Source organism: Nomascus leucogenys, chromosome 24 (assembly GCF_006542625.1).
Source record: "Nomascus leucogenys isolate Asia chromosome 24, Asia_NLE_v1, whole genome shotgun sequence".
NCBI classification, from domain to species: Eukaryota; Metazoa; Chordata; class Mammalia; order Primates; family Hylobatidae; genus Nomascus; species Nomascus leucogenys.
This window is the reverse complement of record NC_044404.1, coordinates 19842340-19857976: the sequence shown is the minus strand read 5'-3', so window position 1 is coordinate 19857976 and position 15637 is coordinate 19842340. Positions and strand designations below refer to the sequence as shown.

At 42.8% G+C, this 15637-nt stretch overlaps 1 protein-coding gene and 1 pseudogene across 2 annotated transcripts in view; both read right to left on the bottom strand.

Moving 5' to 3' along the window:
* The window catches only part of MICOS10 (mitochondrial contact site and cristae organizing system subunit 10), a 29873-nt gene extending 14441 nt beyond the window's left edge, over window positions 1-15432 (bottom strand). The window contains exon 1 of one of the 2 annotated variants that reach the window (XM_030805276.1): window positions 15271-15432. In XM_030805276.1, coding sequence (XP_030661136.1) covers window positions 15271-15334 — 64 coding nt within the window. In that variant the 5' untranslated portion in view covers window positions 15335-15432. The remainder of the gene's footprint in view (window positions 1-15270) is intronic. The other variant, XM_003271542.4, reaches the window with a different exon arrangement.
* On the bottom strand, window positions 3726-4803 carry LOC100593471 (annotated as a pseudogene).
* Window positions 15433-15637: the final 205 nt, after the last annotated feature.

Genomic DNA, 15637 nt, shown 5'->3' with positions numbered 1-15637 from the left:
CGCCTGTAGTCCCAACTACTTGGGAGGCTGAGGCAGGAGAATGGTGTGAACCCAGAAGGCGGAGCTTGCAGTGAGTGGAGATCGCGCCACTGCACTCCATCCTGGGTGACAGAGTGAGACTCCATCTCAAATAAATAAATGAATAATAAAATTTAAAAAACCAAGAATTTAGCTTTCATAAAATGAAGAAAAAAATCTTTTTTTTTTTTTTTTGAGATGGAGCCTCACTCTGTCACCAGACTACAATACACTGGCACAATCTCAGCTCACTGCAACCTCCACCTTCCAGGTTCAAGTGATTCTCCTGCCTCAGCCTCCCAAACAGCTGGGACTACAGGTGCATGCCACCACGCCCAGCTAATTTTTGTATTTTTAGTAGAGACAGGATTTCACCATGTTGGCCAGGATGGTCTCAAACTCCTGACCTCAGGTGATCCATCTGCCTTGACCTCTCAAAGTGCTGGGATTACAGGCATGAGCCACCGCACCCAACTGCACCTTACAAATTTTGATGTTATATTTTCATTTTAATTTAGTTCAAAATATTTTTAAATTCCTCTTGAGATTTTTTTTCACCACGTGTTATTTAGAAGTGTGTTGTTTAATCTCCAATTATTCTGAGTTTCACCCTGTTGGCCAGGCTGGTCTTGAACTCCTGACCTCAAGTGATCTGCCTGCCTCGGCCTCCCAAAGTGCTGGGATTATAGGTGTGAGCCACCGTGCCTGGCCTTAAAACATCTTCTAAAGTAGAAGTTACGAGCTAAAATAAATTTCAAGTTGAGGCCGGACATGGTGGCTCACACCTGTAATTCCAGCACTTTGAGAGGCCGAGGCAGGAAGTCACTGGAGTCCAGGAGGTCAAGGCTGCAGTGAGATGTGATTGTGCCACTGCACTCCAGCCTAGGTGACAGAGGAAGACCCTGTCTCAAAAAAAAAAAAAAAAAAATCAAGTTGCAACTGGAATAAAGAGAAAGATAAGTTCTTCATAATCTTTTCCGGGAATACATAGAATTAGTAGCATTTATTTTAGTGTCAAGATAAAATATGTGATTGAAACAGTAATATATTTTTGCATCTAGTCAGAATAGGATATTTATGAGCTAACAAGCTCATGGTTTCTCACATACAGGACTATGCTGAAATGGTAAAGAAATTAAAAATTTTGACCTGGTGCAGTGGCTCGCACCTGTAATCCCAGCGCTTTGAGAGGCTGAAGTTGGGGGATCACTTGAGGTCAGGAGTTCAAGACCAGCCTGGCCAATATGGTGAAACCCTGTCTCTACTAAAAATACAAAAATTGGCCAGGTGTGGTGGTGGGCGCCTGTAATCCCAGCTACTTGGGAGGCTGAGGAAGGAGAATTGCTTGAACCTGGGAGGTGGAGATAGCAGTGAGCCAAGATCATGCCACTGCACTCCAGCCTTCCAGCCTGGGCGACAGAGTGAGACCCTATCTCAAAAAAAAAAAGAGAGAAATAAATAAAAAATTCCTACAGCAAATGAATTTCAATTTAGTCATCTGAAATGATGCCAAGAAACCAGCAGCTTTCTTAAGACTACCTTCCTAGTAAAAAGTGAATTATGTTGCTTAAATCAGTTGCTTTAGTTAAGCATTTAAAATCTATCAAACAGGAATTCTGAGTGGTTTATACGTGCAGGTTCTGACAAACAATCAGAAACATTTGTTCTAACTTGTAAACATTTATCAAAGTAAGGTAAGTCTACAAATCTGTCGACAATTATGTCAGAGTGCTACAATAATTATAAATTATCCTAAGCATCCTAATGGCTTAGATTGGATAAAGAAAATTGAAGTAAAAGCACTAGATTTCGACTCCTCCCAAATACACCTTGTCTCTCAGTATCTGTTAAGATCAATCTGCTAGTGGGCATGGTGGTGCGAGCCTGTAATCCCAGCTGCTCAGGAGGCTGAGGCAGCAGGATCGCTGGAGCCCAGGAGGCAGAAGTTGCAGTGAGCCATGATTGTGCCACTGTACTCCAGCCTGGGCAAGAGTAAGGCCTTGTCTCAAAAAAAACAAAAAAGCGGGGGTGGGGGTTGGGGGGAAGGAGTGACTTTGATTTGCTGTCTTCTTAGACCACCTCATTTATCTAGAGCCTCCAACACTTTTTCTGATTTGTACTCATTTATCCTTTCTTTCCCTTTCATGCCATCTATCTAAAGAGCATTTTAAAACAATCTCTGCCTTCTATTTTTAAAAATGGCAAGTTTACAAGACCTAAGAATTACGGGCTATGCTTTTTTCTTTTTTTGAAATGGAGTCTCACTCTGTCCCCAGGCTGGAGTGCAGTGGCGCGATCTCGGCTAATTGCAACCTCTGCCTCCCGAGTTCAAGAGATTCTCCTGCCTCACCCTCCCGAGTAGCTGAAATTACAGGTGCGCACCACCACACCCAGCTAATATTTTTATTTTTAGTAGAGATGGAGTTTCCCCATGTTGGCCAGGATGGTCTCATCTCTTGACCTCCTGATCTGCCCATCTCAGCTACCCAAAGTGCTGGGATTACAGGCATGAGCCACCGTGCCCAGCCAGGCTATGCTTTCTTTAGTCATTTTAATTATACTGTTTTTCCCCACTTTCCTTCAACTTCATTAGATTGGTTTGTATTTCCTAGAAATTTGTATTTAAATATGTAAATAGAATCATACAGTATGTATTCCTTTGTGTCCAGCTTCTATCACTCAACAAAATGATTCTGAAATGTATCCATGTTGTTTTATATAACAATAGTTGGTTTCCTTTTATTACTGATACTCCACTTTAAGGACAATCCACATTTTGTTTTTCCATTAACCAACTGATGGATATCTCAGTTGTTTCCAGTTTTTTAACTCTTACAAATAAAGCTGCTATGAACACTCATGTGTAAGTCTTTGTGTGGACACGTTTTCATTTCTCTTTGGTAAATATCTAGGAGTAGAATGGCTATATCATATGTTTAACTTTATAAGAAACGGTCAAACGGTGTTCCGAAGTGGTTCTACCATTTTCCATTCCCATGAACGGTGTATAAGAGTCCCAGTTGTTCCACAGCTTAATCAACACTTAGTATTGGCAGTTTTTAAAACTTTTAGCTATTTTAATGGGTGTGTAAGTATATCTCATGATTTTAATTTGCTTTTCCCTAACAGCCACTGATGTTAAGTATCTTTTCATCTGCCTATCTGCCACTGGTATAATTTTACCCATGTGTTGTCTTCTTATGATTAAAAAAAAATTTTTTTTTAATTAGCCTGATGTGGTAGCATGCACCTGTAGTCTTAGCTACTTAGGAGGCTGATGTGGGAGGATCATGAGTCCAGGAGGCTGAGGCTCCCGTGACTGTGCCACTGCACTCCAGCCAGAGCAACAGAGTGAGATCCCATCTCAAAAAAAAAAGAAAAAGCTGGGAAAAGTGGCTCCCATCTTCAATTGCAGACTTTTGGAAGGCTGGGGCAGGAGGATTGCTTGAGGCCAGTAGTAGTAGCCTGAGCAACATGTGAGACCCTAAGTCTATCGGGGGGGGGGGGGGGGGCGGACCTTAAAATTAAGAGATCTTTAGGTATTCTAAGCCCTTTATCAGATATGTGTATTACAAATATTTTCTCCTATTCTGCGGCTTGCCTTTTTGTTTTCTTAATGGTGCCATTCAAAGAGCAAAAGTTTTTAATTTTTATCAAATCCAGTATATCAATTTTCTTTGAAACTTGCTTTTTGTATCCCCAAAATCTTTTCTGACCCCAAGGTCACAAAGGATTTTCTCTTATAGGTTTCACTTTTTTTTATTTATTTTTTACATGAAGGCAATTTATTAACACAAAATATTTTGAGGAGTCTTGTTCACAGACGGCGACCACAGTGACCCCCTTCCTGCGAGTGCTGTCAGAGGGGATGGGGGTGACATCCTCAATCCTCCCAATCTTCATACCCGAGCAGGCAAGGGCTCTGAGTGCTGACTGGGCCCCAGGTCCAAGGGTCTTGGTCCTATTTCCTCCTGTGGCCCGGAGTTGGATGTGTAGGGCAATGATACCCAGCTCCTTGCACCTCTGGGCCACATCCTGGGTGGCCAACATAGCAGCATATGGAGAGATTCATCTCGGTCTGCCTTCACCTTCATCCCACCAGTCACACGGCAGATGGTTTGTTTGCCAGAAAGATCCATGACATGGACAAAAGTGTCATTGAAGGATGCAAAGATATGGCAGACACCAAATACATTCTCCCCTTCAGCCACCTGAGGTCTGAGGTTGATGACCTGTTCTTCCTTCTTTTCCTTCCCCTTTCCAGGTGCCATTTCTGCACATCGTCTCCAGACTCCACACTGGAAAGCTCTTATAGGTTTTATAGTTTTAGCTTTTATATTTAGGTCTACGATCCTTTTAAGCGAGGCTCATTTTTTTCTCTATATGGAAACCTAGTTGTTTTAGTATGGTTTGTTGAAAAGATTTTCCTTTTTCCATTAAATTGCCTTGTCAAAAATGAATTGACCATGTATGTATGGGTCTATTTCTGGACTTTATCCTATTCTACTGATTTATATGTGCAGCTCTCCTCCAACACCACACTGTCTTGTAGCTTTACTGTAAGCCTTAAAATCAGCTAATACAAGAATCTCAACTTTGTTCTTTTTAAAAATTGGTTTGACTATTTTGGATTGTTTACATTTTCAGAGTTTAAAAATCAACTTCTCAATTTCTATAAACTTCTTTGAGCGCTACTTTTCTTGCTGGAAAAAACAGAGATAATATAAACTTCCCGAGTTGCTGGGAAAGCAAAAAAAGAGATAGTAGTGTACCAAATACGATGACACATTAATAGGCATTCAATTAATATTAGCTTTCTCTTTCTCTCTCTCTCGGCCTTTAAATAAACAGGATCCAATCTAGCAATGCCCTAACGTTTCACTAGTGGGTCAGTGGCCATAGTAAAAATATTACTACACCAAATGACTTTTATAAGTAAATATTTGTGTTTTGACTTGGATTCAATACTGAAATGCACTTGCCAAAGAAAGCAATTCAGCATATTTACTAATAAACTGTTACAGGCCACATTTTAGGAAAGCATAAAACCACAGCCAGAACAAAAATTTAAGTGTATTTTCAAGTTCCATATAGCGCCTAATTACATTATTCTGTAATACTAACAGAAAACACTTCTCTAGAAGGTCACAATGTTCCATTATTCACATTGCTGCCGCAAATGGAAAAAGTATTTTTGGTCACATTGTTTAAATATACATAAAACAAACAAAATGTGGCTACCCAATTCAACAATTAACATGTACTAATTTAAAACCCAAACCAATAAACAACCAAAAGCCTTTGAAGTATTTAAGTATAACCTAATTGATATCACTCCATGAAATAGAGAGGTATCAGTTTGCAAACACAGGCTACCAACAGGCAATTTTTGGTGATCCATCAATGCTTTGTGGTAACCCACATCTATCAGATGAACCGATACTTAAAGAAAAACAATAATTTGCTTTCTTTTTCCATGACTATTCAATGGCCTCTTTTAGTATTTTTTTTAACATTAAAATGGCTTCAAGCAATTTAACTAGACTTGATTATTGAATGAATACACAAAATCTACTGGTTAACTTTAATTCTAAGGCAAGTCAGCTGCTAAGTCTTTTACTGTCCTACTTTTCTTCTTTCTTTTTTTTTTTGGAGACAGAGCCTTCTTGTTCTGTCGCCCAGGTTGGAGTGCAATGGCCTGATCTCGGCTCACTGCAACCTCCCCTTCCCAGGTTCAAGCGATTCTCCTGCCTCAGCCTCCTGAGTAGCTGGGATTACATGCATGTGCCACCACACTCAGCCAATTTTTATATTTTTAGTAGAGATGGGGTTTCACCATATTGGCCAGGCTGGTCTCAAACTCCTGACGTCAGGTGACCCACCCTCCTCAGCCTCCCAAAGCACTGGGATTACAGGTGTGAGCCACCGTGCCCAGCCCTGGCCATACTTTCGTAACAAGGAAGAAGCAAGGCCAAATCCTTTCTTTTCATAAAGATGAATGCATGACAAACCAATAACTTTCATCTCTGTTAACTGAGCTGCATATAATTAGAGACCTATCTCAAGACATACTAGAAATTAAGAAACTACAAAGTGTTATTCCCCTCTTTGCCTCTCCTATTTGTCAAAAGCAACACCATGCTCATTTATGTAGGCTTGGCACCACCTGACTCCTCCCACTCCTGACAAGTTCTGTAAATATAACCTCTGCGCTAGCATCATTGTATCTCTCTTTTCCACTCCTGCTGCTCCCATCTTAGTTCATGCTTCCCCTCATTTGATCAGCTCATCTTTGGCAAGATTTTGCAATAATATACTAAGCTAGCTCCCTGCCCCCCACATCCTAGCACTCCAGAGAGTGATTCATTCTCATCACGTCAGTGATCTTTCTGAAATCAGAAATTCAACCATGTCGCTTTTCAGCTTACCATTCAATGAATTTCTTCGAATGCTAAACACAGAATTGCCACACAACCAAGCAATTCCACTCCTAGGTATATATCCAAGAGAGATGAAAACATGTCCACATAAAAATTGGGGGGCTGAGCACTGTGGCATGCACCTGTAATCCAAGCTACTCAGGAGGCTGAGGCAGGAGGATCACTTGAGCCCAGGAATTTGAGACCAGCCTGGGCAACACAGACCCCACCTCAAAACAAAACAAAAACGTGTACACTTGATCACAGCAGCATTATTCATAAAATTTAAAAGTGTAAACAAACTAAATGTCCACCAACTGACTAATGGATAAACAAGATGTAGTACAAATACACCACACAACATTATTTGGTAACAAAAAAGAATGATGAACAGATAAATGCAACAGCATGGATGAATGCTGAAAACACTACCTAAGTCAAAGAAGCCAATACAAAAGACTACCTATTATATAACTCTATTTATGTAAAATGTCCAGCATAGGAGATTCCACAGAGACAAAAAGTAAATTGGTGGTTGCTTGGGGCTAAGGTAGGGGTGAGAATTTGGGAATAGGAGCAGCTGCGTCCAGTGTTTCTTTTGGGGGAAGCTAAAAACATTCTAAAATTAGATTGTGATAATTGCACAATTTGGTGAACAAACTAAAATTGTACACTTTAAATAGGAAAATGTATGCCATGAAATATATCTCAACAAAGTAGTTTAAAAAATCTCCACAACTTCCTACACCCTTCCACCTTTCCTGCCTCATCTTTTGCCCCTCCCCACATAAATCCTTTAACTGCTAAAGGATAAAATCTCCTGCATTAACATGTGATAGCTACAAGAATGGGGTTCACCTTCCTACCCTTGCAGCTGTGTAGCCTGTGATCCTAAAGGAGGGATTCTGCCACCGTGAGCTTCCATTGTAAAAATGGAGAAATATCTTACAAGGATATGAGATAATGATGTAAAATATCACATGCTTAGCACTGTGCCTGGCATGCGGTTAAGTGCTCAATAAGTGATGGTCATTCTCATCATTCCCAGAAGGAACCAAAGTATCCCTCTCCTTTGGGACAGCTTCAAGGAGTGAAACACACTCCTCCACCTGGTCCACCTATTAAATGTCTGCATATTTTCCAAAATGGAGGTCGAATGTCCCTCATCCTTTTCACATTCCTCAAGGTAGTAAGCCCCTCAAGGGTAGGGCCACTGCCTATTCACCTGTGTGCCACCCCCTGCCAAAGCTTACCATAATACCTGGTATTAAATTGTTTCAAGAAGTATACATTAATGATTACTATTACATATATAAACAGGAATATTGATTGTCAGACCTACAATAGCCAAGACCCACAATAAGACCCACCTACGACCCACAATAGCCAAGATCAGGGTAAATGTGTTAATCATTTTAACTCTTTTACCTCTACTCTTCAGCGACAGCCTCCAGTTTTTATTTATTTATTTGAGACCAAGTCTTGCTGTATTGCCCAGGCTGGAGTGCAGTGGCTCCATCTTAGCTCACTGCAACCTGCAACTCCCGGGTTCCAGCGATTCTCATGCCTCAGCTTCTTGAGTAGCTGGGACTACAGGTGAATACCACCACACCTGGCTAATTTTTTGTATGTTTAATAGAGACTGGGTTTCACCATTGTTGGCCAGGCTGGTCTCAAACTCCTGGTCTCAAGCAATCCACCCACCTCAGCCTCCCAAAGTGTTGGGACTATAGGCGTGAGCCACCACACCCAGCCTCCAATTAATATTTAGTAAGTACAGGCAACGTCCTGACTGCTCTAGAGATTATCTCATTTTATCCTCACTTGCAACAACCCTCTGGGGCAAGTACTATCATTTTATAGATAAGAAAACTGAGGCTGGGAGGTATTGACTGGTACATTTATTTTGAATGAAAAAAATGAGGAAAAGAAAAACCAAATGCCAGTGTATGCCACTATAGTTCACTGAACTGAATACATTCTAGGGGCTGCCTGTAAATGTCCATGGCTTGCCTTTTTTCTTGCTACTAAGATAACAGAAATCATTGTTGTGCTTGACACACCTGGCTTGCCAGGACAGCCTTTTCCAGGAAACTCTCCAGCTTTGCGCGACCTCTCCCTCTACCATGACATGTCCTCCCTGCCTTCATCCTAGCCAGCCCTCTGATTCATTCTCATCAATGATTTTTCTGAAATCAAAAATTCAACCATGTCACTCTTCAGCTTACCATTCAATGAATTTCTTCAAATGCGAAAATACAGAGTTGCCATACAACCTGACTTCTTCTAGAATAAACTAGAATTCTAAACCAATATGTGGATTAGTAAGACTAGATATTCCTTACTCTGGTCTCACATTGGAGCAAAACAAAGAGAAAAGGGACACAGCCAATTTTAAAGCTTTCCAGGTCACACTAGGGATTCCCAGGACCTCCGTATGAATCCAGGAAGTGCCGGAATCAGATTTTCCTCCAAGCGTCCTCTGGCAAATCCACAGTCTGAGGCCTGGCCAGTGTCACACAAGCAACATCAACTTGGTCAAGAGGTCCACAGCCTGCCGGTGCAAGCCTTCGGCATTCAAGAAGAGTAAGTTGTAACAGAATTCTGAGGCAATGACAGTGCTTCTGCTTCTGTTTGTTTGTTTTGAGACGGAGTTTCGCTCTTGTTGCCCAAGCTGGGGTGCAATGGCAGGATATTGGCTCACTGCAACCTCCACCTCCCGGGTTCAAGCCATTCTCCTGCCTCAGCCTCCCAGTAGCTGAGATTACAGGCATGCGCCACCATGCCTGGCTAATTTTTTGTATCTTTAGTAGAGACGGTTTCGCCATGTTGTCCAGGCTGGTCTCGAACTCCTGACCTCAGGTGATCTGCCTACCTCGGCCTCCCAAAGTGCTGGGATTACAGGCGTGAGCCAGCGCGCCCAGCCTAGTGCTTCTGTGACCCACACTTGCAGGGCTCATAAATTCTCAAACCACAGGGAAGCAGCCCCTGGAAGTCTCCTAAAATCTTATTTTCCTTGGGAAATTGAAAACAGACATAACCTCTCATCCAGTCCAGGGTGACAAGCCCAAGCTGAGGACATAGGCTCTGTGGAGACCAGAATGATTTAAAGTCTCCTAGGTTGATAAGACACCATGCCTTCTAGTCTCACCAACAAGAAATGTATGTGACTTATTCATGCTCATGGGTACTAAGACAGATTACCCATACATACAAGGAAAATAAACACCACAGCCCTTGAACTGAGTGGATAAAGAAAGCCAGAGCATTTAATAAATCTGATAAAACTTAAAAATAAATCCATAAAATAAGCAAAACCCATTAATGACGCATTCACATAAAACTAACGGAACATGCCATTCATAAAATGTAATATTCTTCACTTCTTTTTAATTTCCTGCAATAAGGCTTTGGCACTACCACTTAAACCAACATCATCCCTCTACTTGTTTAAATACAAAAGTGCTCTCTGGTTTATGTTTCTCAGTTGACTATTCCCAAACATTTTTAATACTACTTTATTATTAAGATCTACTGACAGTAATTTACATTCCCAGATGAAATTAAAAGTTGGTATAAGTCCCAAGAACACAAGGATACATGATCAAACATGTGAACAGGCAGACATCTACTTTACTTGGAGTTTTTCAGTTAAATACTAATTCATTCAGTTAATAAACACACTCTGAGAAGCAAATATGGGCAGAGAACAGTCTACAAAATTCTCAGCAATACATGTCATTCATTTAACAATAATTATTGTACGCCTCCTCTAAACCAGCAGTTAGGGGATCAACAGTGAACACAACAGCCTCTGGTTCTTATGAAGTTTACATTCCAGGGAGAAGGAACAATCAAGTAAAGAAACCAGTAACTAATTTCAAATGGTGAAACATGCTATTAAGAAAAATGATGTGATAAAGAATAAATAGAATACCTAGGAACTTCTTAAATGCTAACAGGGTTACTAAGGAAAAAAGACCTATCAGTGTCAAACTTTATAGATGAACTAGGCAATGTATGTAGTGGCAGTGGCAGGAATAAGAATAGAGGTCAAAAAGAAGTGTAAAAATGTGACAGGAATAAAGAAAAAGAAAGGAACAAGGGCTAAAAGAGTGGAAAAAAGAGAAGTGGATGTGTAACACGTAAGGGCCCACTGTGCCCATCATCAGAGCTCCCTTCCAACAAGAGAGGGATGGGTTTTAATTTTCGCTGTTGTTTTTAGATCCATGGGCTTAATTTATCAGTTCAAACCATACTAGAAATCACCTATTCTTCCACACTATTTGATACAAAATAGAGGTTTTAAAACCCGAATAAACAGGTAAAATATAACTGCTTTTCTTTTTTTTCTTTTCTTTTCTTTTTTTTTTTTTTTTTTTTTTTGAGAAAGGGTCTTGCTGTGTCATCTGGGCTGGAGTGCAGTGGTGAGATCACGGCACACTGCAGCCTCAACCTCTAGGCTCAAGAGATCCTCCCACCTCAGCCTCCCAAGTAGCTGGTACCACAGGTGTATGCCAACACACCCAGCTAATATATATATTTTTTGCAGCAATGGGGTCTAACTATGTTGCCCAGGCTGGTCTCGACCTCTTGGGCTCAAGTGATGCTCCCACCTCAGACTCCCAAAGTGCTGGGATTACAGGCCTGAGCCACTGTGCCTGGCCTAGAACTGCTTTTCTTAGGATAGTAATGGGGGCAATAATATTTATAAATAAATGTCTCTTCCTACAGGACAAAATCATATGATAAGTTTCTATTAAGATATTATTCAAGCCTCAGGGTGAAAAGATCCTTGAAGAATACTTTTTTAAAGGACCACTGCCTTAAGTACAGGCTTAAGAAAGCTATTTAACTCAGCTATACAACACCTATGCTAAACACGAGTGACTATTATAGTTATCTTACAGCAAACTGGTGGGAAAATAACCCCGGTGAACCCTGGAAGCAAAACACTTTAGGTATAAGACAACCAAACAGAGAAGGACTCACAGAAGTTGCTGTGCATTCACCATGGCTTCCCTTCAGTCTGTGCCAAACCAGAGTATGAAATTATCAAGATGGACCAGGTGTGGTGGCTCATGCCTGTAATCCCGGCACGTTGGGAGGCCAAGGTAGGTGGATCGTTTGGACCCTGAGTTCAAGACCAGCCTGGGCAACATGGTGAAACCCCATCTCTACAAAAAATACAAAAGTTAGATGGGTGTGGTGGTGCCTACCCACAGTCCCAGCTACTCAGGAGGCTGAGGTGGGAGGATCACCTGAGCTCTGGAGGTCGAGGCTGTGGTGAGCTATGATTGCACCACTGCACTCCAGACTGGGTGACAGAGTGAGACCTTGTCTCAAAACAACAAAAACCCACAGTGAAATTATCAAGATGCAGCTGAAAGCCTGCATTGGCCTTTTCTTCCTGTCTGTATCTTCCACCAAACCTCTTACCTATCTTATGACAGGCTGCCATTCCCTGAGTCTCCATCTCCATTTTGAAATACCAGAAAAGCAAGCAGCCAATGAAGTTTAAAGAGTTCCAGAACCTCACTACCCAGAGAAAACAGGAAGCAACACACTCACTATAGAAGAGCATCCACCTTCATGGTCTCAAAGACGACTCAGACTAAAGCCTCTCTTGCTTCTTCTCTCTTCTGCCCTCTCTCTCAGCCCATCACCAACAGGACAACGCCCTTATTTCATAGATGGAGAAAAGTTTGAAATTTCTCAAATATGCCCATTTATTCCAGTCTAACAGGTCAGACTTTTATTACCTCACAATCACAGTACTGCTAGTGTCCTCTGCTCCAAATTCATTCTGCCAGAACAATCATACTAAAATTTCATTTACTAGGTTGGTGCAAAAGTAACTGTGGTCTTTGCCAATTTTTTTTTTAATGGCAACCTAATATATTACATCAATTCCCTGTTGAGGGCAGTGAAATGTCTTATGCTTCTCTATTTGCCTGCTGACTGACCCATAGCTCAATAAATATTTGTTGGTTGAAACCATCCCATGATTACCCACCAGCCTATGCCCAGTGAGCTCTGGAAGCAATAGATTTTTAAGGCAGAGGTGTTGAATACGCAGAAAGCATGTGAAAAAGTCAATAGGCAACTCAAACACCTCCAAAATAAAATGGAATCTCTCTAAGACATTTCACAGTTCTGACTCCACCTAAACCAGCCTCTTTGCACTCAAATTAGGATGCCTGGGTTCTAACGCCAGCTCCTCCACTTCTGGATATTTAACCTCTCTGCGCTTCGGTTTACTTCTCATAAAAATCCAACTTGGCCTTTGCTCAAGTTCTTCTTCCATCGTACCTGACTATTCAATCCCAAGCCATTCTACAAAGGTCAGTTGAAGGCCCTTCCACACTCTTACTGAATGACCTCAGCCCATCCCTTCAGTCACTTAATATACAACCCTACAGCAAAAGAGTCTGAATCACTCATTTTAACTTATACCTGAGATCGTACATCACCTCGCCTCATTTAATTACTCCACATGTATATGCCGCACCCCTACCAACGTTCTACGCATGACAGACAGAGTGACACTATTCACTACCTCACATGGTCTTGAGTAGCACAATAATATTAATATCAACAAATATTGGCTGGGTGCAGTGGCTCAAGCTTGTAATCCCAGCGCTTTGGGAGTCTGAGGAGGATGGATCACTTAAGCCCAGAAGTTTGACACCAGCCTGAGGAACATGGCAAAACACCGCCTCTACCAAAAAATACAAAAATAGTTGAGCATGGTGGTGCACACCTATAGTCCCAGCTACTCAGGAGGCTGAGGTGGGAGGATCACTTGAGCCCAAGGAGACAGAGGTTGCAGTGAGCCGAGATCCCACCACTACACTCCAGCCTGGGTGACAGAGCCAGACTCTATTTCAAAAAATAAAAAACAACTATTATGAGTGTGGCGCATTGGCTCATGCCTGTAATCCTGGCATTTTGGGAGGCTGAGGCAGGAGGATCGCTTGAGCCCAGGAGTTAAGAGACCAACCTGGGCAACATAGGGAGACCCTGCCTGCATAAAAAAATAAGTTAATTAAAAATAAATATAAATAAAATACATTAAAAAATTTTAAAGCCCAGTTATTATGACTACCATTACTGTATACATAAAGCACCAGGCACTGTGCTAAATAGCTTATGTATTTTTCTGTCCTTTACTTTTTTTAATACTTTCAGGTAAATCTTTTTTTATCACCATTTCATAGTTGAGAAAGAGACTTTACCCAAAGCTACAAAATTAGTAAGCATAGGCGAGAGGAGTGAGAGCGGATGATTCGAACTCAGCTCTGTCTACCTCCAAAGCCCCTTCTTCTTTCTTTAAGGAAAGGGTCTCACTTTGTTTCCCAGGCTGGTCTCCAACTTCTGATCTCAGGCGATCCTCCCGCCTCGGCCTCCCGAAGTGCTGGGATTACAGGCCTGAGCCACTTCGCCCAGCTCAAAGCCCTTTCTTAACTACATGACATTGTCTAGTAACTACTTTGGCCATTTCATAGCTAGGTGTTAAGTCTTCTCTCTGAACTGCAAGCTGTTAACAGTAACAAAACAAAAGTGACTGTTTAGTCGCTTCCAAAATAACCCATTCCTAAGTGATCCATATTCAAGCCTTTACACAAACTAACTCATTTAATCCTCCCAACGACTCTATGAGATAGTAACAATTATTACTGCCGATTTCCAAATAGGAATCAGGCACAGAAAAGTTAAATAGCTTGCCCCAAATCACTTGACTGTAAGTGCTGAATTCAGAGGTGAAATGGTAACTGACAAATTGTTTCATTTATTGACTCACTCTCAACAATTTTTATTAAGCACTCTTTTAGGGACTGGGGATGGGGCAGTGACTAAACCAGAAAACACCCCTGCTCTCATGGAGCTTACAATCTTATTCCTCAATGTTTTCATTCAAAGACACAATCCTAAATCCTCTTAAATACCTAAGATTACCACACAAAATATCACATTTGGGTAACAAAAATTAGTATCGAAGAAGGAACATGGGACTTGACCCCAGAAAACCTGGATAAAATCCCCAATTTTGCCATTTGTTAGCTGTGACCGTGGGCAAATTCTTTCACCTGACTCTCCATTTCATAGCCTGTAAAAAGATTATTTCGCACAATGAAGACAATATACGCTCAATAAACGAGTTTCCTTTCTCCTCCCCGCCACACAGTGACTTCATAATTTGTGCCGTCACTGAGCACGTGTTAAAGGACTACGCGGAGTTACATTAACGTGAACAACTTCTTACTTTCCAGCGCAATTCTCCTTCCAGATCATCACCCCTCTAAGTTCAGGCCCCAGACTACTCTGATTCAAATAAATCAGGTGGCAAGTCGGGAATGACAGCAACTCGCATCAGGGCCTGGCGGTGTCTACGAAATGCTCCAGGTGACCTCCAGAAGGCACTTTGGTTTCCACCGGGGAGCAGCGTGGCCTCCTGAGCCGGTTCCCCGCCGCGTGCCGGGGGATACACCACCCCAGAGGAGAACCCCGCGGCTCCGGCACGAGGGTGTGCCCCGACACTGTCTTCCACTCAAAAGCTCTGCGACTCTCCTGCCACCTGCCAACCCCGACCACCTCCTCGGGGCTGCAACTCCACCCCGCACCCGGGCCGCTGCTCCGGCTCCTCGGGTCTGTGCCCGCCGCCCGAGTGACCTCCCGCCGGGGCCCGGGCGGCTCGCCCTGGCCAGAGGGGCTGGAAAAGGCCGAGCGGCCTGACCTCCCCTGGGGCTTCCCTTCCTTCCTCCTGGGCAGCGCAGCCTGGAGCCAGCAGCTCTGCTAGCGGCCGGGCCTGCCGGGGCGAGAAGCCCCTTACCTATCTTCACGACCGCATCCGCCAGGCACCGGTCCCACTTCCTGCCGAGCTCCGACTCCGACATGTTCCCCACCCGGGCCTCCAGCTTTCCTCTCGGCCGGCCCCCGCGCTCCGACCCCTGCAAGTCTCGCGAGAGCTGGAAACAAGTCCCAGGTCAGGAAGGCCGGCGCAGACGCTCCAGATATCGCGAGATGATCCGGTGCTTCCATCCCTTCCGGTTTTTTCAGTTGGTCGTCAAGGTGACGAGTTGCCTGGAGGCTCGAGGTGACCCTGACCTTGGGGCTGCGCCTATGGGTTGCGAGGCTGACAGTTTCCTAGGCGTCACCCCAAGCCGTGTCCAGGCCTTTCCTCTGCACCAAAGTGCGAC